We start from the raw sequence: 24,543 nt of genomic DNA, 5'->3' as shown, positions 1-24,543 counted from the left end.
GGCTGAACAACCCCGACTCTCTCAGCCTCTCCTCATAGCATAAGTGCTCCAGCCCTCTGACCACCTTCGTGGCCCTCCTCTGGACCTGTTTTTCCTGTGTTGGGAACCCCAGAGCTGGACACAGTACTCCAGGTGGGATCTCCCCAGAGCAGAGCAGAGGGGGAGAATCATTCGCTCAGCCTGCTGGCCACACTTCTTTTGATGCAGTCCAGGACTGCTCTCAGTCCATTCTCCGCCCGGCTTGTGTTTGTGCCTGGGATTGCCCGCACCCAGGCGCAGGACCTTGCACTTGGCCTGGCTGAACTTCACGGCTTTTGCAGTCCCGCCCCCATGAGGGGGCCGGCGCTGCCGCCCCACGGAGCCCCGCGGAAGGGGGAGCACCGCCCCCGCCCCGCCCGACGGCCGCCCCCTCCTTCCCTTCCCTTCCCCCACCCCCCCACACCCCCCTGCCGCCGGCGAAGCGCAACGGGGCCATGTCGGCTCCGCGCGTCGCGGCGCCGGGCTCCGGCGGCGGGGCGGCGGAACCTGAGCCGGTGCGCGGCCGGGGGCTGGAGCTGGAGCTGGGGAGCAGCACGCAGACGTCGCACCGGCTGCTGGCCTACAGCGACGCGCTGCTCTCCATCATCGCCACGGTGATGGTGAGCGCCCGGCCCGGCCCAGTCGCGTCGCGAGGCCTGCCCGACCCGGCCCCACCGCGGAACCTGGGCCGGCGGCGGCAGCTTCGGGGTGGCGCCGCGGGGAGGCCCAGAAGGGCGGCGAGGCCCGAGGGCTGCCGTTGGGCGGCGTGAGGGAAAGTCGCCGGGCAGCCGCATCTTGTCCCGGTCCCCGCGGATTGCGGCCGTACCCCGTCCCCGCGTTTGCCTGCCCAGCGCTGACGAGGAGACGTGTCGGCCTGTTCCGCCCAGCCCCGTCCTTGCAGCGCTACCGCCAAATGCCGGTGTCGGGGGCTGGCTGGCGGGCGGGCGCCGGCGAGCGCGGCGGGCTGTCCCCGGGCAGCGGTGCCCGGTGCCGGGGGGAGGTAACGGCGTGGTCCCTGGGCGGCCGGAGGGCGATTCGGGGAGACCTTACAGCAGCCTTCCAGTACCTGAAGGGAGCCTATAGGAGACATGGGGAGGAACTCTTTATGAGGGAGCATAGAGATAGGATGAGGGGTAACAGTTTTAAACTGAAACAGGGGAGATTTGGATTAGATATGAGGAAGAAATTCTTTACTGTGAAGGTGGTGAGACACTGGAACAGGTTGCTTAGGGTGGTTGTGGCTGCCCCATCCCTGGAAGTGTTCAAGGCCAGGCCGGATGAGGATTTGAGCAGCCTGGTCTAGTGGGAGGTGTCCCTGCCCATGGCAGGGGGGTTGGACTGAATGATCCCTTCCAACCTAAACCATTCTGTGATTCTGTTCTACAGAACTGCAGGCTGTGGGTGGCTGCGTGATCCGGGAATATCTGTGTCCACCTGATGTTTTTAAGATTTTAGTAAAGATCTCAATAAGGAAAAGAATGTCGTGCTAATAAAGTTTTGTTATTTCAGATTTTGCCCGTGGCTCACACGAAAATACATCCTGATCAGGTATCATATGTCTATTGTTTTGTTGTTTCTCACGTCTTTGCAAGTATGTGTAGCATTCTTAGCACCCCCACTTCATTTCAAGTTCCAGACTTTCAAAAGGCTCAAACCATTAAGTAACATTAAAGCGAACAGAAAATTCCCCTAAGGGGAGCAGATGGAACTTGGGGTGAAGAACTTAAATACTGAAGATCTGTGTAATCTGCCGAAGTTGTGATATAAAGCCTGAATGAGCTGTATATTGTAGGCCTTAGCTTTTATCCACTTATTTTCGTATGAACAATGAATAGCCCATCTGACCAAAACATCCTTCAGAAAGCATCTGCTCTTTTTGGTAACGTATCATCACTTAGAGATGCCACTTATATAGTGGAAGCTGAAAGCTGTTTTTAAAATCAGGTTAGTAATAAATGTAATCAGAATAAGCAAAGGTGGAAAAAGAAGACTACAGAAAATAAAATCATTTTGAAAGAAACAGGAATGTTAGGAAACATAAAATAATCATTTGAGAAAGTTTACAGGGTTTTTTTTTAATCACAGTTTATTTTTCTGCTGTTAAAAACAGACCGAGATGCAAATACTTTGTCTTATTTAGTTTAGGAAACTCAGGTATGATCCATAACATGGCAAATATGCCACGTGAGTCTATTTAAGCCATTGTGGTGGTATGTGCAAAATTTTCTGAGGTTAAGCTCTCCCCTTCCTCATTGTTCACAATCATCACATGAAAAGCTGTGTGATGCTTCTACTCCAGAAGTCAGTGCAAAGGAAATAAAAGAAGCATTTGTGGCCAGCTGTCCTCTGAAATGCATTATCACAGTAACAGTGATGAGAGGGTGTATAAATGAATCATAAGGTGAACAGAGCCTTGGGAAGCCCTTCTACCGATTGAAGAGATGTGTTGGTATGTCATATGCCACTAACTACACATTTCAGCGTACTTAAAAGTGTCTAATAAACTCATTCCTCTGCGTGGTAGTAAAAAGATGGTTGGAAGAGAACTGCATTTTCAGAAAATCTATTTCATGACTGCATGTCCTGCCTTATTTGCAGATGTTGCTAATAATTCACATGTAACATTTAACTTTCCTTTCTCTGTCTCTGTGCATCTCTGTTTCAGAAACTAGGTGAAAGTGTTCAGCAACTTCTTCTAGCAAAAATTGCAGTCTACTTGATGACCTTCTTAATAGTCACAGTGGCATGGGCTGCTCATGTAAGGTAGGAAGACAGTGTTTAACTCCAAAGTTAAAGAAAAAAATATTGTTTAAAAGGTCAGGAGGGAACCATGTGTCTGATACATTTCTTTCTTGATGATATATTTCTGAATTGTCTTTTGTTGGATAATATAAAAATTGTAAAGAAATGCTACCCTAAGCAGTGAGTAAGTGCACTCTTAGACTACTGACACAGTGATACAGAGAACCACAACCATTATATATCTTTACAATTAGAGTTACTCTTCATTTTACTTCATATTCTAGGTGAAATTAAACTAACTGTGCTGAAGAAGCATGACTTTGTAACTTGTGTGCTACATGAATAGAGGAACTGAAACAGCTGGCCTAAAACTTTTGTCTCTCAGTCCTCAGCAGTGCTTCTTACAAAATCAATTGTAATGTTGCAAATGCTGCATTTTATAGAGCTGCGGACACAGACACCTGCCCGTGTCCTGATAGTTAAAAGGAAATTGACATGCAGGCATCACACTGGAATCGGGACAAGTTTTGTTTGAATTTTGAAATTTACAAATGTCACTATGTTCTTACCTTAAGTAAGGGGATTGACTGCATTCTAATGGAAGTGTGCAACCTGTAATTCAATACTTGAAGCTGATACTTCATGTCAGTGCTTTTATCACATTGCTTTTCTTTGGTTGCATCAGTAAATGCTGATACACAACCTTTGAGTAGTTTAGGGTTTTGTGGACGGCGATTGTCATGCCCACTCTCAGGAAGGAGGGGCGGGGTAAGTGACTTAGATTCATAAATCCCCAATGGCATGGACTAAGGTAAGACAAATCTCGAGGTCTGTATACAAGCATTTATTAGATTAGTAACTAGGTTCCACAATAATTGGTTAGGCATATAACAAATGATGGCAAGCGCTGAGGTATGCATTGTGTTACTTAACAACAGGTATACAACAATTTATGGCAAGCGGTACTTAAGGTCGTTACTTAGCATGTTACTTACAAAACAATTTATGGCAAGCGGTACTTAAGGTTGTTACTTAGCAACTGGTATGCAAGCAGTAACTTTAAAAGAAAAGAGAAAAGGAAAAGGAGCGGATAGAGAGATGGGCAGAGAGTGATAAATAGATCACCAGTCCCGGTTCCAGCGTCATTTCAGGGAATCTTCACAGTCATAATCTCTCTTGGGGAAAAAAATCTTCCCACGCAGGATCTTCTTTTTTTCTCCTAGGGGCACTTATTTTCCCCTTTTATGTTTGCTGAATTAGCACAGCCTGCTCCACTTGTTATGGGGCAGCCTCATCTCAGGTTTTTCCCCCTCCCAGGTGACGTGGAGCATGATTTGGGTGGAGAGGTGAGTGACATAGTCATGTAAGTTTAGCATGATCTCTGTCATCTTCATTAGCATATGTAGGGTGCGTGCTTTCATATGCATTTTGCGGATAACGAAGCAAAGTTCACTTATCAGACATGATGGCCTTGAGAACAGAGAACTAGCAAGCTCACCACACAAGTGGCAGAACTATCTTGTCTTCACAAGGCAGTCCCCCCGACGGCTTTTCAGGCTCCTGTTAGTCTTACCAGTTCTTTGAACACCAGTGATGCATTATTTATCTCCTTGTGAGTGTTTTGAGACATTGAAGGAGGGCCTCCTCCCCCTCCCTCTGTCTCTCACCATTTGTTTTGGGGAATTTGCAAGCTGTCTCTTACAGTGATTACTTCTATTGATTCTAAGTGACACTTCTGTGGATCAGGAATTTTATTAACAAGGTGTGGAGCAGTTTGGAAGAAATGTTTATTTTCTTTGTGTAATAATAACTATGCCATATCTTCAGGAGAAAAAATTTTAAGCCTTAAAATGCTGAAAATACTCTGTCTGTAACAATGTGAACTTGTTTCTGTTCTACTTCTGAGTTTTAACTCAGAGAAAACCAGAATAATAGCACTTCATAATGGCATATGAGACAAAGAAAAATCTGAGACTCTGGGTAGACTCTGAACATCTGGATCTGCTCTGGAAGATCTGTGCAGTGCTACTGCAGGGCTCACATCCCTACAGAACATTGCTTCATCTGACATGCTAAAAGTCAGTCTAATGCTTGTATTTTTATTTTGACATTGGAGCATCAAATGGGCTTGTTCATATTCTTTTGTGAGCAGTGAACAGTGCCTGCTGGTGAAAGTCTGCCTTTGTTCATGCTTCAGAAGCATTGTTTTGAGCAGTGAGCACAGGCTGTCAGTCTTCAGTCTCCAGTTAGTTCTAGGCTCTGTCTGTGTTTAAGTAAACGGGTGATGAATTGAACATCCTGTGACTCCCAAGCCTTGTGCACCTTACTAGCAGTTTGCTGGCTGTCCTGTCCTGAGTGTGTCAGGTGGCAAAACATAGAGCTGGTGTGGAACAAAACTGCCATGGGAAAAAGCAAACCAGTAGCCTGAGCTGTCACTTGGTTGCATTTCATTCTATAGTGAAGTGCCATGTCCTCCAGAGAATTGTCATCAACCCCTGCTCCCAAATCACCCCCATATCTTCCATTTTCCAAGGACTGATATCCATTTGTAGCTCACTACCTTGTTTCGTTTTTGGTATATGACTTGCTGGGTCAGAACTGACATCTGGATCACTTCTTCACATCTGAATTGGCTGTTAACAATGGTGACGTTTACTTCAAAGTAAATATATAACTTCAGGTATAGAGGAGTGACAGAGTAAGGAGAGGGGAGTTAGTTTGCTGCATCATATGCCATTTGTCCTTCAAATGGAAATTATGTTCTTAGTAAGTGCTCCATGATTGAACTTGACTGTATCTCACTTTTCAAATTTTTCTAAAAAATTATTTCCATGTTTGAGCTAATGAGTTTGGTAGCACCCGGACTACTTGTATAAATCCTGGAGCAAAGGAAATCAGATTCCCCTATAATACCATAAATATACAATTTGTATGCGTTGCTGTAAAATGTATTTTGGGAGCTGGCTTATTCATGATATCTTGCCTTGCCTTGACAGGTTGTTTCAGGTGATAGAGCTTATAGACGATGTCCTCGCTCTTCTAAATCTGGTGAGTCTTGTCAGACACGCTAGATGTTTACCTAGCAAGTACAGGTCACTTTTTCTTAAGTCTGTGTGTACCTATTCAAATTTCCAAGTCGGGAAGATACAAAGAGCTTGCCGAAGTGGCTGATTGATAACTAAATTGCTTTTAACTTCCACATGTTTTACTATAAGCGAAAAGAAACTCAGCAACAGCTTAGTCTTGAAGTTCATTTGAGAGAACGGAAGAGGAACCTACGGCAAAAGCTTTTAACTGTTCATTTGTGTCCAGCTGAAGTATCTGTCCTTCAGGCTTAAGAAAATTAAATGCTATGTCTTTTGTGTCAAAAAATCTTACTGGGTAGGTTTGAATTACACTTATGTTTTCAGTCATTTCTCCGTTTCAGTTGCTCAGAAATGCATTCTGAAGCTTCTTTGAAACAGAATTATATGATCTTTCAAAAAATACCACTGAGAGACCAATCTCTGAATCAGTGTTTTGAGCTTTACACTTGCCTAAATCGTATCTCTTAAAAGCTCTTCATTTATTTGAGTACGTTTTTTAACGAACCACCCTGTAATATCTTGGTTACTAATAGTTGTAATGGAATGCTGCAATACTGAACATATTCTTGCTTTCAGCCAGAGCTTTGTATTTTGCTATTTTGTTTAAAATTCTGTCCTGTGACAGTGTGCAACCATGCAGTTAATTTAATTATTTTGTTAATAAAAATGCTAAGTGTAAACTCCATGAGATAACACTGCAGGAAATTATGTTACAAGCTTAAGACACGTAATTCTTATCTAAGGTAGCTTTCAAAGCAATGCATTTCTTTGTGATTGAGGTGTGTTGTTTTGGTTTTTTTAATTTGTCTTTTTTATATATGAAATATTTGTGATCAGAGATTAATGTTTTTGACAAATCATAAACACCTCTTTAGGAGGTGTGGTACTTTTGGCATTGCTACTTTAGAAAGAAGTCTATTAAGAAGCATAGAAAACTTTTACCCATGGTATTGGTAACAAAGTGCTTTCTAAAATAAGCTTGTACTAACCATGTTTGGCTAGCAAACATGGAAGACGTGCAGAACTAGCTGTTTGTTACAGTCAAAGCTCAGCAACTTCAGAAGTTTATTCATTTTTAATGACGCAGAACGAGCATTTGATCTGTTTGTGTTGCATTCTCTGGACACATCTTTAATGCTTGCTTTGTATTTGGCCTGGTGTTTCAATATGCTTTTTTCTTTTTTAGGCTTGTATGATGATCATAACTTTCTTGCCATACACAGTAAGTACTTTTTAAAAATTTGACATATGTTTAAATTACAGGGGTTTTTCCTTTATTTATGTGGAAAGACTTTACCAAAGTATTCAGAAGCCAAGAAAAAGTGTTGTTATAGTATAAACCCTAAATCTGTAATAATAATTATGGCTCACTTTTTAAAAAATTCTTGAGGTCATGTTATAACTCCGATTGCTGCATGTTATAGACCTGTCAGAAAGTGAGTATGCTAGAAGAAAAATTATAATAGTGAAAAATCATAGTTTCACATAATTTCTTTTTAAAAAGCAACCGTATTGAAAAATGTCAAAGTTGCCCGATGAGAATTTTGCAACTTGTAAGGGAACTAAAGCTGTATTTCAAATTCACCTTTAGATGACAGAGCATTTTCCTTTTGTGATCTAGACAGAGTTTTTGCTATTGCTTTTGACTTATTCAGCAAGGTTGATTCCAGTGATTAATTTTTTAAATCTCCAAATTTGATGTTTTACAGAATTTCTGGTTCAATGACCTTTAGACCTAGCAAGAGTATTTGCAACTGAACACCATATTAGCAGAACAAAACAGTTGCTTAAAATGCCTTTATATGACATACACCTGTTTCTCTGTGGATATATCTGTTATGTATTGGTCTGGAAAGAATAAGGCTGTGGTCAGTAAATTATCTTTATCAGCAATAGCACATACTTTCTACTTTGCCTTGAAGCTGAAATAATTTTTGGAAAGTTGTATATATTACCCTAATACTACTCCCTGCTTCCTTTTTCCCCCTAATGAAGCTGCAGAAATTAGTACAACAGGGAGTCATGGAGGCAGGGAAATTGAAAAATTCAAAAAGGTATCCTAATATCAAGAATTTTCACAGCTATGAACATCTTGTCCACTGAAAACACTGTTAAACTTTATGCTCAGCTACAAGCCAGTCTGTAGTGATTACGGAGACAGCGTCAGAGAGTTAAAGGTTTTGTGGTATCAACATTAGAGCAAACCCATCTCTCCAGATGGCTTTGGTTGGGATGCCTGCATGTATTTGTGGCTAGAAATTGCATTTAGTGGAATTATGTTGAAATGCAAAGTATTATTTGGGGGTTTGAGTTTCAGTATTGAATAAAGAGTGCTTCTGTTTCTCTACTGTTATTCCTACATTGCTAATTAATTAAATGCTTGATCTAGTTGCATTTTTTTCTAGTTTTCTTTAATGGCCTCCTTTCCAGAGGTACCTTTTGGCATTTTTCTGTTCAGTGTCTGTGCTGTTGTCATCGGCCTTATACAGGTATTGGAGCTATCCATTTACATTTTCACATTTAAACAGATTTTCTTGGGTAGAACTAAAACTGTTTCTTAACTATGGATCTAAATTGCTAAATACCTTTTTTGTTTGTATAGCATTCTTTTTCAAAGTTGTGCCTGTTGTGATAATACAGTAGCTGTGTATAAGATGAAAGTTTTCACTGCCACTGTCCTGTGAAGCTGACTTGTGCAACTAAATCAGCTGATCTCAAAGTTCACAGAATAGTAATTCCTTTCCTACTCTTTAAAAATGCGTTGGAGAAATAGCAATTGACTTTTCCTGGTGAGGTTCTTGCTGAGCCATGCAGCAGTGGCTGAGTGAACAGGCTTTAAACCTCGATCCAATGGCACAGTTTTTCTCCTGGTGCAGTTCCTTGTCACTTTCCGTTCCTTATTGTGGAGGTCTTCATTCCTCTTTATAGAAGATCCATGGTCATGGCAAGCTCTGCAGAGGAGACCAAAATCTTGACATGCAGTGTATTGTGAAATCTCAGAGCTTCTAGGACCAGCCATCCATGTGGGAGTGAAAAATAAGGTTGAAAGTGTTCTGGAGTTTTATAGTTTTATATTTGAAATACTGCATATACTATGTAATAATTTCAGTAATGCTTTTCTCCTTGCAGGCTGTGATAGTAGTGTATGGATTCTATCACCCACACTTACTGAATCAACAGATACAGGTGTCTGAAAATCAGAATTTCTATAAACGCCATATCTTAAAGATTATCCTGAGAGGACCACTTTTATGCTTTTTAGCAGCCATCTTTTCTTTTTTCTTTATTCCTTTGGTAAGTTCTCCTAGTTAGCTAAAAATTTGATGCAGCAGTTTATATTAGTTGTATTCAGAACCATGTATTAAAGTAATGATGTTCATGTTAAACATGCAGACTTTCTCAGTTGCCATTTCAGTGGTGGTATAATCATGGCTGCTACTTCACATTGAAGGTGTCATTTATTAACAGCTTTTGTCTTTCTCAAAACCACCACTTGGCACTGAAATGTAGTTTCTGGATGTATCCTGAGCTTCCTTTCATCTGTCTTTTTCTTTAGGAAAAGGTGAATTTAGCTGAATTTTGAGAAAGATTCCATGGGAATTAGCAGTGTTTAAATAACCCCCAAATTTGCGAGGAATCAGGTTGCTGTTGATAAAGGGGTCACTTATGAGTCCAAACTTGAAAAGGCCTAATTTTAACTGAAAATATGTTTTCCTTTTACACCCTCTTATCCCTCGCCTTGTTCACTAGTGTAATTTCTTTTGATATTAATAACAGTGAAATTAGTCTGCAAGTTGCTCTTGTGCTTAGACCTGTGCAAAGCCTATGAACCACTTAAGGCCCACTGAGGTATCTTTGGGACACAAGTAGAAGTATCATAGAATATCTCAGGTTGGAAGGGACCCATAAAGATCATGTGTGATAGTTCTCCAACTTCCAAAGAGGTTATTACTGCATTTTTGTTAGCTCCTTCATTTAGCTTGCTTCGTTACTGTACTAAATTATCTACCAAAAAGCAGTATTAGGGTGCACATGCAGTATTCAGGAGGTGCATGTGCATTTCAGATGAGCCTTTCCCATGTCATAAAATCAAGATTTGTTTTTGTTAATGTGATTATACCTAAAGATTGAGAGTAATAGTTCATATTAAACTTGTAATTTATATTTTGATAACTAAATTTAAACTGTGTTCGTTTTCCTCTCCATAGTCTTATGTACTTCTTGGGCTGGTAATCGTTTTTCCACATCTCACTCGATTCATTACTTGGTGTAAAACCAAGATTGTTGGTGAGTAACCATATTCATAGGAGTATGTTCAGATACATTATTAGGTTGTCAACATGTTATCCAAACAGCCTGAAATGAAATAATTTTAATTCTACCTCCATTTTCAGTCTTGGGACATAGTGATTTTGGGGTTTATTGCCATGCTCCCAAGCAGTTTCTCCCTCGCTCCCTGGTTTCCTTTAATTTTTGACTAGATTTGTGTAAGGCAAAACACATTTAAAGATCATTTATGAGTTTAAAGCCTCTCCAGTTTGTCCTGAATATGCATGTGCATGCACACACATACAAGTACATGAATGATGGCTGCAGGCTATCTATCCCTTTTCCTCCTAAAAAGGGAGCATGGGAATTGAAGAATGTAGGAAGCAAGCTCTATGCCTGTATCACTTTCTTCCCAGCCATATTGTATGGTCCCACATTTTCAAACTGGCAAGCAAAGCACCTATAAATTAAGCTTTTTCAGGGTAATTAATTGTTTAGGGTGTTACATCTCATTAATCTAACTGTTGTGGTCTAAAGCTGTGCCTTCACACATGGCTAAAGTCAGCCTAAATCCATGCTTCCTTCCCTCATGCTCCTTATGTTCTCTCTGTCCTCCTTGTGTCAGCGCTAACAATTGCACAACCACAGTAACAGCCAGAGCTGCTCTTAAACTCTGCTGAGAAGGAAGTTGCCAATGCCAAACCAAAATAAATGAGGGTGGTATCATGCAACCTACGCATACAAAACATGGAGTGTCACTCTTTGAGAGCAATATAAACTGACCACAAAAACACTGAATAGATCATGTCTTTGCAATTATTGCTCCCGAGGTGAGTCAGAAGAATAACACCTTTGTTCTGCTGCTGCTCAGCCTGGTACAAGTCAATCTGTATACACTGCAAGTGGGAACATACTTTTGACTCCTCCCCCATGTGGCAGCAAAGATAGACAGGGAGGCAGAAATGCTCTGAAATGGCAACAGCCTGACTCTCAGAGCGAGAGAATAAACACATACAAATATTGCCTGTGCCTACGGCAGTGGGGGCACTGCAGTTTGCAGTCAGGTCATGTCTGTATATATCTCACCCCATCAGATGGCTGACATAAATTACAGCTCTGTTGACTGAGCAGTGATTACGCTTACTTTTAATTCATTTCTTCTTACTTCCTCTGGAAGCTGTAAGCTTTTTCTTTGTCCCATCTATACTCCTGAAGTGGTGCAGCCTGGCTAGCTGGGCAGTTCAGAGTCCAGTCTTTAGGGATGTGTTTGACATTTCCTACGAAAGCTCCAGAGCCCCACCTTTTGACCAAAGACTGAATTTATTTTAAAGCAGACCATTTGATGTCCCAGTGCAGCCCCCGTGCTCAAGTGATCTTTTTCTCCCATGCAGTATAAGTTCTCTACACTGTTTCAGAGGACCTATAGCTATTAGCGCTTCCTGAGACACAGCATCTGATTTTTTTTAGCTCAAATGTTTTGTTCAATTACAGCTTGAAGTCGTTATTCACTTGGTGGAAATGGTCTGCCATACAGTTTAAAGGACAGAGCTTTTTTGTCCCTGAAGCGCTTGTTGTCCTGAAAGCAACATGAACTTCAGGGAGAGGCACAGCTGCTGAAAATAGTGGACTGACTGACCTGTGTGGATGAACAGCACCCTTCTTTCTACAGAAAGATTTTGGCAGGTGGGGAGAAGGAGAAAGGGAGGTCACAGTAGGTTGTTTAACTACCTTGTTTTATACTACCTGTTTTTGTCTTTCATTAATAAACATCTGGATTTGTTTCCAGGTCAGAGAGATGAAGAGGAGGAACACCGTAGCTTAGAAAGCTTCACTTTTTACCTCAGTGAGCCTCTGAGTAAGGAACGGGTAGAAGCATTTAGTGATGGAGTCTATGCTATTGTAGCAACCCTGCTCATTTTGGATATATGGTAAGGCTTTGTGTTGCCTCTTACACTTTATGTTGTTAAATATAAGACTAACTTTTGTCTCTATGTGATATTTGAGGAAATAAAATTACCCAAACATTGTCTTTGAGTTCTAAAACCTGCAGTGGTTACTTTAAGTGTGATTTTTCTGGAAAGATACAGAACACAAACAAAAGATACTTCTTACGCCCACATTTCAGCACTAGTGATCATCAGTCTATTTAATGTATGTTGGAGTGGGGAATCTTGAAGAACAAAGCTTCCTTTTTGTTTAGTCATGTTTTCAGATAAAAGGCTTTTATCAACAAAAGCTGGGCAACTTTATTAAATTAACCTAAAGGAATGCCAATTTACTTTTAGATTTCCTTTCAGATCTAATTTATTTGCAGAGCTGTTGTTTGAAATGCTGTTTTAAGTTCCAAATTGAGTGAGAACTACAAAGTGGATGCCTGTTGTTTCCTACTTGCTCAGAGTAAAGAAATAGTTCAGTGTTGCTTCAGGTGTGTTTTTATAACAGTAATATGCAAAGTAAAGCAAGTTTTCTCTCCACAGTGAAGACAACGTCCCTGATCCCAGAGAAGTTAGGGAGAAGTTCCACGGCAGCCTTCTTGAAGCTTTAAGTGAATATGGGCCAAACTACCTTGCATACTTTGGCTCATTTGTAACAATTGGTCTCCTCTGGTTTGTCCATCACTCGCTTTTCCTTTATGTAACAAAAGCTACACGATTAATGGGACTGCTTAACATACTTTCGTTGGCTTTCATTGGTGGGCTTCCACTAGCTTACCAGCTGACCAGTGAATTTGCAGAGAAGTCTCACAATGAAATAGAAGCCATTCAAGTCAGCTGTGTTATCACTTTCTTTGCCAGCATATTTCAGTTTGCAATATGGACTACAGCCCTCCATGAAAGGGAAACTTTACATCCTTTTGCTAGATATGGTGGCAAGGAGCATGCCTTCATGTTTGCTAAGCTGGCTCTCTACCCTTGTGTAAGCCTTGGGGCCTTCTTTCTGACATGTTTGTTAAGTGAATTTAGCACAGCAATATTCCATCTTATGCAGATTGTAATCCCATTTGCTTTTCTTGCCTTGCGCATTTTTGTTAGAATTTCTTTAACTGTCATAAAGTCCGTGATGTCTCTCTCCGGACGGAAGGTTGTATTGTTAGAAGAAGAGGAGGCATGTTTGTCTCCTACTGAAACACTGTCCTAAATTTCTGCGCAGTGCATGTGAAGTTACAACATTAACTTCAGTTCTTCTAACTTGCATTATCCTCATGTGTGGATTGTATCGATCTAAACCAAAGCCTGCGTTGGCCATAACTGGGGCATATTTAAGTTTTACTGGTCATGCATTCTCCAAAACCTGTAACTGAAAACATTGGGTAAATAGGGGATACAAAGAAAAGCATGTTCCCCTTCCTTTAGAATTACCCTTTTGGAAAAAAATGGTGCTTGACATGTAACTGCAGTGATGATCGATTAAGAAGTGCATAAACAGACACCCCGCAAAATGGCCTTTTTTCTGATGTATGGCAGTCATTACAGCAGCCAAACACAGGTGGTTTGCTACTGTAAGATAGGGAGTGAGGCTTGGAAGACACAGAGACGTCCGGATTTCTGGATGGTGCATCATGGTAGAACATTTGTGCATAGAGGTTGCTGGTGTCTGCCTTTTTTTTTAATGGTTACAATGTCTCTTCTGCATAGTCACAAGCTTGTGATAGCATTTTGAAAACTGCTTGTGTTTGAATGGCTCTGAGCATGAGTTTAGATGGGAGTTGTAATTGTGACCCATATGCAGTCTTCCACAATACCCAAACACAAGTTCTTCAGCCATATCTGTTCTTTCAAAAAAGGATGTATTTAACAAATGGGGATTCACGTGGCTATGTATCCAATGTTTGAACTAGCTTTGATACCTCCCAGGGAAGAGATTTGGAGAGCTGTGGGAATAGAGGTAAATTTATTTTCAGTTCTGAAGCAGGTGCTGATCTGAAATGAAAGGTTTGGATTTCTCAGGCTTTTTCTGTCTGTTTTCATGCCTATTGAAAGTAACATCCTTCTTTTATTCTGAAGGCATGATGTAATATTCAGAGAGAGTATGAGGGTTTCCTGCCATGTATAAGGGTTCCCCATCATATAAGGGGGTTGAGTTTTTCCCTAAGTAGAGCCTAACTAAGGGGTCCCACAGATTTCTGAGTCTCAGCAACAGCAAAAGAAACTAACCCTGTAGAAGTTCCTGTCCATGGCGTGTTGAATTTTTTTTCCCTTATGTACAGTTTGATAAACTTTATGCTTATCAAACATTACCCAGAGGAGGGCTGTACAGTAGGAGTGGGCAAAGTCATCTAGCCTCTGGCTGCCCTGGAAGCCTTTATATTTCTTTTTGTCAGAGCCATTAGTTTGTGTCCTGAACTGTCTTAGTGCCTGATAACTTGCATGCCATCTTTAAAGGCATTTGAGGGATTTTGTTGTTCCTCTTAAAAAAAAATTAATTTAAAAACGCTGTGGCAAAGTATGCCTGGAGTAATTATTAGTGAAAAGAAATTCAGATACTATGTTTTAGTTAAGATCAGTCTTGAAAGCACTTGTGCTTTTGGTTTGAAGCACCTTGGTACCAATACGTAATTCTTAGCATTATGTGCATCTTGTGAGAGAGTACGTTCAGATACTCAAGGGGTTTTATACCTGGTTGAAGTTAAATGACTTGCAGTAGGATCCTGCATTGTGTTGTGTATTGCAGGGTTTTTCTGGTATTCATAAAAGCACTTTTGGTTCTTTATGGTTCTTTATGTGCGCAGCGGGCACATAATAAGCAGTGAATATGTGTATTTGTAATAAATTTCAATAGTGAAAAAACAAAAGGTTCTAGCCCTTTATTTCTGCTCTGCAGGTGAAACTTAGGTCTGATGTCTACAGTTGAAAACAATATGCCAAACATCTTTTTATTTTTTCTCCTTCAAAATCATCAAGGTCCATTCTAACCTCAAGCATTCTGTGATTTTGTGTGAAACACCCAAAAGCTTTTAATGCAATGTGAAAAAAAGTTGATTCTACTTCTATTGGTACTTAAAGAAAATGAGACCTGAAAATGAAGGAGTTTCAGTCCAGTGCTTACAGGGATGCTTTGAAGAGCAGTGAACTGCAATGTATAAATACTACAAGGAACTGTATAGGCTAACTAATGCGTTTTTCCTTTCCCCCCCACCCCCCAATTGCAAGTCAGTAACTTGCTCTTCAAAAAGAAAAATTATTTTTATTTGCTTGTAGTCGAGATACCATTATTCAACCCAAATTTAGTAATACTTCAGAATCTAAAGTTGAGGACAAACTTGACCTGAGGTTTTGTATAAACAGAGTTGGTTTAGGATCATTCTTATAGTTTTAGTAAGTTCTTGAGAAACAAACTGCATTTCAGAATGAGGCATTAATTTGAGTCGTGTGATCTCAAGTAGAAAGAACATTCCCAAAACTAACTAGCTGTTCTTCACAGAATTACTAATGACCACAGGTTTTTGTCTCTAGAAAAATTAAAGTGAAACACTTAAAATGACTGTAAGAATCCCAGAATGGATGAGGTTGGAAGGGACCTCTGGAGACTGTCTAGTCCAGCCCTCCTGTTTAAAATAGGGTCAGCTGGAGATGGTTGCTAAGGTCGGTGTCCAGTCACATTTTAAGCATTTGTGCCAATGGAGACACCACAACCACTCAACAGGTCAACCCGTTTGAATATCCAATTGCCCTCAGAGTTAAAAAAAAAAAAAGGGTTCTTTTTTCTTGCATTTAAAAGGAATTTCCTGTATTTCAGTTTGTGTCCATTGCTGCTTACCCTGTCACTGGGCACCACTGAGAAGAGTCTGGCTCAGTCTTTGCTCCTCCCTGTCAGGTATTCGTGAACATTGATAAGATCCCCCCTGATCCTTCTCTTGCAGGCTGCATAGTCCCAGCTCTCTCAGACTCTCCTTGTATGGGAGATGCTCCTGTCCCTGCATAGTCTCCATTGCCCTTTGGTGGACTTGCCTTAGAATGTCCACATCTCTCCTCTACTGGGGAGGGAAGAGCTGGACACAGCACGCTGGGTATGGTCTCCCCAGTCACCTCCCTTGACCTGACAGTGGCACTTTTCTGAAGTCCAGGAGGCTGCTTGCCTTCTTTGCCAGAATAATGGTTTTAATTAAATAAAATCTCCTGAAAGTGAAGAAGTAAAATTGCAGCAAAACATTCTAGTAAAACTTCCCTTCTAATGACATTGAATTTTTTTTGCCTGTGATGGTGGTACTGCCAGTCGGGAACAACTGCCTCCTACACTAAATAGGTCAGGTCAGACAAAATGTGGGCATGCATGGGAGGGGTTCAAGAAGTCCCTGGTCTCTCAGTTCAAAATTGTGGTTCCATAATGATGGCTGTTTTGTTTGTTCAGACCAGTAGGCCTTGTTAATGGATTCGCGTTCAAGATTAATCCATTCAGGACATTAGAAGATGGTTAACAGCCACTTGCAGTGCTGTCACTTCTGCCTTCCATAACAAATGGTGCTAGCTGAAAAATTCTGTTAAAGACTGCTGAAGGATGCAGTTTCAGTTTGTAGCGTACAGAGCTCTTAATTTACTTTAAAAGAATAACAGTCGTAGCTGGAATTCTGTGCAGAGACAGGATTTGTATTTAATCACTATAAACATTGTAAAGGGTTTGTAACTTTTTTCCATTTTATTTGAAAACAACTGAGTTAGTGCAAATGATTCTCTCACAACTTATGAAGCTGTTTCTTACAACTTAAACTTCCATGTAAGTTTGGAGCAGACATAGTCAAAGTTATTGTTTGGCATCTGATAAACCAAGAGCAGCTCTTGAGATTGGATTTTTTAGTAAAATAAAGCCAGTCACCAGGAATTTTGGACTTGGACAGTTTCATTTTTTCAGTGTGAGGGTACTTGACAGTAGGCTGCAAAGCTCAATTGCAGCCTTCAGCTTGGTAACCTGTGGGGTTACTCAGGCCAGTGCCAGGTAACCGTGACCTATTTCTTTGCTACTTTGGGCCACAAAGATACATGTTTTTGTGGTGAGAAGAAAACACACAAGTCTCTCTTAATGCTTATGATTTGAGATTTTACTGTAGGTAACTACATGGTGCCATTTATGCCTTCTTTTCTTCTCCATGTGTGATGGTGTAGCATCACGACTTGTCGTCCAGGTTGCCCACTGCGTCAGTAGGGGGAGACCAGAACATCCGTTCTGTGTATCATCAAAAGAAGTGAAGAGTAATAGCGATTTTAATTCAGAGACTTAAGTGCTTTCTGTTTAAACATCCAGTATGTTTCAGAATAACTGATGAGGTAATTCAAGACCATCAGAGTTTGCAACTTTTTTCTTTGTAGTATTAAGTTGAAAAACACTTCTGGCTAATATATGATCTAACTTGAATTGTTTGCTTTTAAAACTCGTAAGCTCGCATCTGGAGAAATGCCAGACTGGGTTCTAGTTTTGCAAATGTCAATATTCAAATCAGTGTGTGTTCTCTTTGCACATCAGCACTAAGACTCCTAGTTCTACTACTACTACTGCTGCTTTGTGTTTGGGAGATTTATAACATTTAATTAAAATCATGCCACTGTCACGTATTTAAGGATTTTAAAACTCCTATCTGGACACGCATTGGACAAAAGTGGCTAAATAAGCAAGCACTGTGCCACTAGTAACTTCGCTGTCTCGTTACTGACTTGGCATTAAGCTTTGTGGTGAATTACTATGGCATTAACAACGGATAGTGATGTTGGGAACTAAGGTGATATCCACCCACCCGTGACCTCTCATCTGTATTGCTCCAAGTGTCTCTCAGAGTTCTTGCTACTGAAAGTAAATAAAGAAATGTAAAAAAAAAATAAAGTGATAGATTATATATGTTCCATCTATAAAAGCACTTTCAGGTCTTGCTGATACAGGACATACAACAATAATTAAAAAATTTCATGATACTACAAATGGATCTGAGAATCTTCCAACAGGCTCCCTAAAGAGAAACATTTCAGACCTCTTTTAGTGAATTTCAATTACCTGTAGCTCGATTAGCAGAAAACAGCACAGGCAATTAGCTGCCAGGGAGTTTAATAACCATCTCCTTACTGTTTCACTGCGTATGTTTAACATCACGCAAGGGTTCGAAAACGGCGGCACTAATGAACACTCAGCAAAGATTCACATTCCTCAGTTTTATGAGAGAATGTGAAACATCATCCAGATTTCTTAACTGCCCGGCACATAACGACATGCTTTCGTTCAGGCTCCAGAACCAAACCCAGAAGAGTGCTTCGCCGCCTCTGCTAAGGCGCCCTCCGCCCTCAGGCCCGATCACGGCGAACGCTGTCCGCGCGCCGCCACCGGCGCCGGCAGCGCCCCCGTGGGGCGCGAATCCGCCGTCCCCGCCGCCGCGTGAGGGGCCGGTGCTTCTCCCCGCCCCTCCTTCCCCCTCCGCCACGGGGGGCGACACCGCGGAGGGCTCCCGACGCCATTCCCCGACGCTGCGGGGCACGCCCCGGGCGAAGAGGAAAAGCCGAGCCCGCTCCTTCCCGCGGCAGACGAGGGACGGCTCTGCCATTTTCTGCCGCGGGGGAGCTACCACGGTCCGTTCTGTGATATGACGCGACGGTACCTCACGCCTGGACGACGCGTGACCGGACACAGCAATCCGTAGCGCCACGGCCAAAACACTCCGCAGGCCGCCCACGCCGCCCCGGCAGGGGCCGTGCCTCGGGCAGCGCCACCCCCGCCCCGGCGGGCGGAGCTCTCCGCTCCTCCCGTCCCGCCACCGCCCTGCGTCCGTCACTTCCGGCCGCCGCGCCACCGCCGCCAGGATGATCCCGCCGGTGCAGGTCTCGCCGCTCATCAAGGTGAGGGCGGTGGGCGGGTGTCACGGCACCCCGCGGCTGTTCCGCTGCGCTCTGGGGCGGGGGGGCGGCTGGGGACCTCGACGGGCCGGGGCGGGCAGGTGGCGGGCCGGGCCTTATGGGGCCTGGCCTGGCTGTGCGTGTGAGCGAGTGAAGGACGCGCCCTTGTCTCTGCCTCCCGCAGTTCACCCGGTACTCGGCCCTGCTGGTGGGGATGATCTACGGCAAGAAGCGATACGGTGAGTACGGCGCCGCGGGCGGCCTCTCCCCCTCCCTGGTGCGGCTCCGCAAGGGCACCTTGAGGCGGCCGGTGCGGGCCGCGCAGCCGCGAGCCCGGCCGCCATTTCCCCCGCCCCGGGCCCGCGCCGAGGTGGCCTTCGGAGACGGGCATTTACTGGTTTGTAGTCACAGATTCGTATGAAATGTGCCTTTGCGCCGGCGAAACTGTTTTTTCTTCGTTACTAAGTGAGTTAACAGGTGCAGAGCTTTGTGCCAAGGTTCGAGAAATTATGTCTTAAAGCGAATGTGTTAATGACAGACTACCTAAAGCCTATTGCTGAAGAAGAGAGAAGAATAGAGGCTGAAGAGAAAAAGAAACGTGAAGAACTTGAGCGGATTGCAAAAGAGCTTGCAGAAGGTAGTCCCTTAATTTAATATACACATCCCATGCTGAAGTGTACACACTGGCTTGCAGGTGGAATGCCAGTTTGCTGCAGTGTTTTTAGGAGAAATTTAGGCTTACAGCCAATGGACTGCAGACCCAGTGGTTAAGGTTTTGTGAAGGATAAGGACTGCGGCTATTTGACAAGCTCTTCAAAATGTAAGCAACCAATTAGGACTTGTTAAATGGCTATCCAGATTTCCACTGAGAAAACAAACTGCTAAAAGTTGCTGGTTGTTCTGCGATGAATAACTGGAACAGAATATTAACTGTACTCAGATGTCCCTTATTCAGCTGGATGCAGAAAACCCATGATCCCTTTTTTGCATGCGATATAGAAATTTCACAAATGTGACTGATGATCTAAACCAGAAGTTGCAGGCAACTGCTTGTAACTGCAGCACAGACTTTTAAGTGGTACCACTAGCATAGTGTGAGAGGTCAGCTTTGTTTGTTGTATCTCTCAGATGAAGAGAACATGCCATAAGTAATCAATTGGGATTAGTACTACTGCTTTTTTATCATTAGCTTCCACCATATAGTGTTCCTGCTGCAGCATGCTTTACCTTGTCCATGGGATTATTTCTTGGCTGCCCTGTGCTCTTATAACAGAGGATTCTTCCGTCTGCCTTACAGAGGAGCGTGCTGTCTAGACTGAATTCACCTAGGTTATTTTAAGTGGACTTAAGAAGAATTTTTAAGAAAACTTAATATTAACTCAGGCTGTTCTTGGTGTAGCTGCACACTTTGAAACTATTTCCCTGGGAAACAGTGACATTTGCGTTGTCCTAAACAAGACTAATGTTGAACAAAACCTTGTGAAATGAAATGAACTACAAGTATATAAAATCAAATATGCATATTGATGAGTTGTATCACTCACTAGAAAGCTATTTTTCACAGCTGTTCTACCATCATAAATACATAGTAATGGACTAAATAAATGAGTCTGTCAGATGTTTTCTAGTTTAGCTAAGACTTTTTGTATTTTTGGCGGTAGTGTTGCAACTCCACTTAATGATAGAATTCTGTGGTTGTTTCTTTAGAATATTCTATCTATTTAGAAGTGGCTCACAAATGACCAGTCTGCTTTCCCAACGGTGAATTTGGTGTGGTTTTCCATTAGAAAAGCAATTGTTAAAACTTCATTCAGTGCAACACAGTTGTAAAAGATTGTTCTTTAAAGATGGCTAGCTGGACTTATCTGTAGTGATAGCTTTTTCTGGGCTTATTTGAGTTGTAAGTTCAGAAAACTGTCATTTACTAATGAGTAAGTGAAAAAAGTGCCTTTACCCCAAAGCAATGAAATATACTTCTGTTGAATAAGCAGAAGCGGGAATCATAAAAACTGGCTTGAAAGAAACGGAATACTTAAATCTACCTTTGATCCCGCTAAAGCTTTCATATTTTAGTACTACATGGGGGTGACTAGTAGTCCTAACGATGTTTGTTTTTTCTTCCCTTCTAGCAAGTGAAGAGTCCATATTGAAATGAACAGAAGATTGGATCTTAATTTCACACATGGAAGTACATGGCTAGGCTCTGAGCTGTTCAGTGGTTGGTGGACTCTGCATGCTGTTCTATCAATAAAGTACTTGGAACATTTCAGGTTGTATTTTTTGAGTGAATTGCAGAGAGCAGCAGCGGAAGTACTTGCAGAATGCGACAGGAAGCATTTGTCATAAGCTGTCCATTGCTGTGGCTGAAACACTCTTGTATTCTTCCAGCCAGACACTACACCTACTACTCATAGGTAATGTTTGTGATCAGAAAATACATAAAATTTAATATATATGGGCAGGTGGGGAAGGCTGGCATGGCACTAGTTGCCTGAATCTGTTTATTAACTGGCTCGACTGGGGAGTTGGTGTCATCTTTTTTCAGCTTTGTTATCGCAGTGGATTGTTGCATGATTCTTATATTTGACAGTGCAGTCCAATTCGATTGTGACTTATCAGCCCATGCTGAGATCTGAGGAGTTAGTGCTGACTCACTAGTCAGATGTTTCTAAATACATACTTTTTTCAGATTTAACAAATGGTCAAATGTTGTTTCCCAAAACTGAGAACAAGTTATGGTCAAAATGTTGTCTGTCTCTTTTATAAGTGACTGGCTATGCAGGTGACTGGCGTTTAAAAAATTAATTGCCTTTAATGTGAAAGTAAGTTGCTTTTCACATGTAAGCGGCTAAGGCACCTCCTCAGCTGTACAGACCTCAGATGTCCCAGAAGAAGGTAAAATGCCTATCCCTGTAAATCATGTTTAGCGACTTGTTTCGTGTTCTTGTTTTGCTCACTGTAGATAATACTCGTACCTGCTTCAGGGGGTCTGGTTTCTTATTTGGACAGTGGCTAGCTTCCTTTTTATGACATTGCAGATAAGACAGCTGGAACAGTGGTTTCCGACCTAAATCTTTCTAAGCGCTAGCAGTCTTTCAGGAAACATTTTATTAAACTAATTACTCTTAAGTATACAGTCTCTTCTAGATTATGATTTGGAATAAATAAATCCTTAACTACCAGCGCACATTCTCAACTAACAAAGCAGTCCTATGGAGTATAAGGAAATTAAATATAACAAAATCATATTTGAATTGAAAGAGAAGGCAGATAGTTCTATTGAAAGGCATTTTTTTCTTGGAAAGTGGTAAAAACTGAAGCAGAAAGTCAACCTGAGACCAGTTGACTGAGAATGGAAAGATGAGGAAGGAAGCAATAAGAAAATGCCTTTCAGAGTGTGAGAGCAAAGATCCCCCATGTGTCTTCCGTAGTCTCAAAAACACTGCAGCCACCTTTTCTTCTGCTGGAACTAGATTTGTCTGACTCCTCAGTGCTCTGCTGCTGCTTGAGAGGGAGTTTCTCTCTACTGAATGTTTTTCCTAATCTTACCCATATCCTACCTTAAGGTTTTGTGGAAGGAGTAGAGGAAGAGGTACAGAGAAAAAAGACTTTTCTCTTGCAAGCATTTGTGATAGATCATGCAAGCCACATTCAGCCCAGACAGCAGTAAAATCTTACATGTATCCAGTACTCTGGGTTGTTGTGGAGGTTTTCTTATACAGGATCAGGAGCTGCTGGAAGGACAAAGCTGCCCTGCTGAGTGCCAAGACATGCAACCCGTCTGGCTGGAGAGTGGATCTGGGGTTCATACTCCACCTGCAGTATTCAGTACCATGTCTTCCTTTGAAGAGCTGAGTGGAGGTTGAGTTGTTCCTGTCCTGACTCCCTGGGAAGGGAGTAGCACTTCCCAGCCTTAGCTGGGGTCGGACTGTGGCCAGCTGGGAAAAGAGTGATAATTCTCCAAGGTCTGCAAGAGGTGGTTGAAGATCGGACCATGGTCTCCACTCTCCCTGCCAGTTTTTTCCTCCCCCTTTGCAGGAACTGCCATCTTCACAGCTCTGCCAGCAGAAGAGACCTTGTATGTGTTCTAACCTCTCTGGCAGTGCCAGGTCAGGCATCTCCACTCATGACCCACCACCAGCAGAGGGAACAGCTGAACAGCACCCACATGCTCTTTTTTCAGTAGCAGAACAAAGAGGTCCTGTCTTGAGTCAGCTTGTCCTACACCTTCCATCTGCAAAAGCAGATGGTGGCCAAGCTGCAGCGTTAAAAATCGCATGGCAGCTCCCCAGTCAGGCAAGCTCCTTCTCCTGCATGGAGGGAAAACTTACTCTCCACCCCTAAGCTCCTGAGAAACCCCCCCTGGCAGTCTCACAGGGATATTAAATTCCCCAACCTCTTGCCCCTCCGCTTTCAAAAGCAGGAATGGAGGTCTGTACGCATTACCTCCATCAGTGAGGTGCTTACAAAAGAGGCTGCCTCTCGTTTCCCACGGGAGAGCTGCATCAGGCCGGATGTGAAAACACTTCCACGGGGTATAGTCAAATATGCCAGAAGCAGAGCTAAATTACGCTACAGCACTCAATAGGGAGTAGATTGGTCAGGAGACCTCTACTGGAATTGTGTTGCAACGACATCGCTTTTCTCTCAGTCCTGGGAAAATGTTGGAAAAACCTGTTTCTTAGCCCTTCCCTTCTTCATGCCCAGTAAGTCCAGGCAGCCAGCGCCCAGTTGCTAGGGGGGCACCACTGCAGGTAGGAACTGTGCCAGGTTTCACCCGCATCTGTCTAATACCTGCAGTGGGAAGCAAATTGCAAATGGTGTGCTTGCGATGGTGCAGCAAGACGTAGAAACATTAGGAGGGATCGTTGACCAGAAAGTGGTCCCAATCTTTAGGCAAAGTGGCTATGTGGTTAGATTGTACTATTTTGAAAAAAAATTTAATTTCCTCACCTGGTTTGCATAGTAGGAGAAAGCCAGTGTTGCCGTCAGATGCTAGGCAGTGGGTGTGAGAGCCACAGTAAGGGCCAAAAACGAAGGGCAGGCTGCCCGGACCTCAGGGCTGGACACGCTGTGTGTGCCAGATGAAAAGACTGGGAGCAGCAGATGAAGCATCTCATCACAGCACGTCCTCAGGTATGGGGAGGGAAGGGTTTTCTCCCACCAGCTTCTCCTCTCTGGGCCACTGCATTGCGTCATTAATGCTTTCCCTGGATGGGCCAGCCTGGGAAGCGAGGGGCTGGGTACCCTGTCCCAGGGTACCATGGATGAATGTCAACACTTACCCTGCACTTTACGGTTGGATAATCTCAGACTGCAGCTGTGTGTTGTCTTGCCAGTGCTTTCACCGGGCAGGCAAGCGGGCAAGGACTCTGCACCCCCTGAGATTAAGCTGCAGGGAAAAAGTTTTACCGACAGACTGTATCCTACCAGAAACAGATATAGTGCAAGGGCAAAATAAAAGGAAAATTAAGGGTCTTGGCTTGCTGTTTCTCTTGCTGCCCTCTGATTGCTGCAAGTGGCTTCCCGCAGCGACATGAGAGGCAGTCAGCTGCAGAGCAGCTGGGACACGTGACAGATGACCTGCAGAAATGCTCTAAGATAACGGGTATGGGTGGCAG

The 24,543-nt window shown here is 42.8% G+C and overlaps 2 protein-coding genes across 3 annotated transcripts; both read left to right on the top strand.

Moving 5' to 3' along the window:
- The first annotated feature begins 425 nt into the window (after nucleotides 1–425).
- Nucleotides 426–18,446, top strand: TMEM175 (transmembrane protein 175). Of its 2 annotated transcripts, XM_063319349.1 has the most exons (10): nucleotides 426–638; nucleotides 1,528–1,566; nucleotides 2,684–2,781; nucleotides 5,757–5,808; nucleotides 7,033–7,068; nucleotides 8,252–8,335; nucleotides 8,976–9,140; nucleotides 10,055–10,133; nucleotides 11,902–12,043; nucleotides 12,593–18,446. In XM_063319349.1, exons 1-10 carry the CDS (start codon nucleotides 474–476, stop codon nucleotides 13,251–13,253), a joined length of 1,521 nt encoding a protein of 506 aa, XP_063175419.1. In that variant the 5' UTR covers nucleotides 426–473; the 3' UTR covers nucleotides 13,254–18,446. The 2 variants fall into 2 exon arrangements, with proteins under 2 accessions (XP_063175419.1, XP_063175420.1); XM_063319350.1 differs by lacking the exon at nucleotides 8,252–8,335.
- Nucleotides 18,447–18,844: 398 nt separating this feature from the next.
- On the top strand, nucleotides 18,845–21,188 carry ATP5ME (ATP synthase membrane subunit e). Its single transcript, XM_063319351.1, has 4 exons — nucleotides 18,845–18,925; nucleotides 19,107–19,161; nucleotides 19,461–19,559; nucleotides 21,052–21,188. The coding sequence occupies exons 1-4, from the start codon at nucleotides 18,890–18,892 to the stop codon at nucleotides 21,075–21,077; spliced, it is 216 nt and encodes a 71-aa protein (XP_063175421.1). The 5' UTR covers nucleotides 18,845–18,889; the 3' UTR covers nucleotides 21,078–21,188.
- Nucleotides 21,189–24,543: the final 3,355 nt, after the last annotated feature.

Source organism: Chroicocephalus ridibundus, chromosome Z (assembly GCF_963924245.1).
Source record: "Chroicocephalus ridibundus chromosome Z, bChrRid1.1, whole genome shotgun sequence".
NCBI lineage: Eukaryota > Metazoa > Chordata > Aves > Charadriiformes > Laridae > Chroicocephalus > Chroicocephalus ridibundus.
Note: the sequence above shows the minus strand (reverse complement) of the source record. Positions and strands in the feature narration are given on the sequence as shown.

What these genes read in the sequence shown, in the direction of transcription:
- TMEM175 (XM_063319349.1), top strand. Translation starts at nt 474, where the DNA reads ATGTCGGCTCCGCGCGTCGCGGCGCCGGGCTCCGGCGGCGGGGCGGCG. An exon ending in GTGTAAAACCAAGATTGTTG is followed by an intron (nt 10,134 to 11,901) that starts GTGAGTAACCAT and finishes ATTTGTTTCCAG; the next exon opens with GTCAGAGAGATGAAGAGGAG. An exon ending in CTGCTCATTTTGGATATATG is followed by an intron (nt 12,044 to 12,592) that starts GTAAGGCTTTGT and finishes TTCTCTCCACAG; the next exon opens with TGAAGACAACGTCCCTGATC.
- ATP5ME (XM_063319351.1), top strand. Translation starts at nt 18,890, where the DNA reads ATGATCCCGCCGGTGCAGGTCTCGCCGCTCATCAAG. An exon ending in AGGTCTCGCCGCTCATCAAG is followed by an intron (nt 18,926 to 19,106) that starts GTGAGGGCGGTG and finishes TGCCTCCCGCAG; the next exon opens with TTCACCCGGTACTCGGCCCT. An exon ending in CTACGGCAAGAAGCGATACG is followed by an intron (nt 19,162 to 19,460) that starts GTGAGTACGGCG and finishes TGTTAATGACAG; the next exon opens with ACTACCTAAAGCCTATTGCT.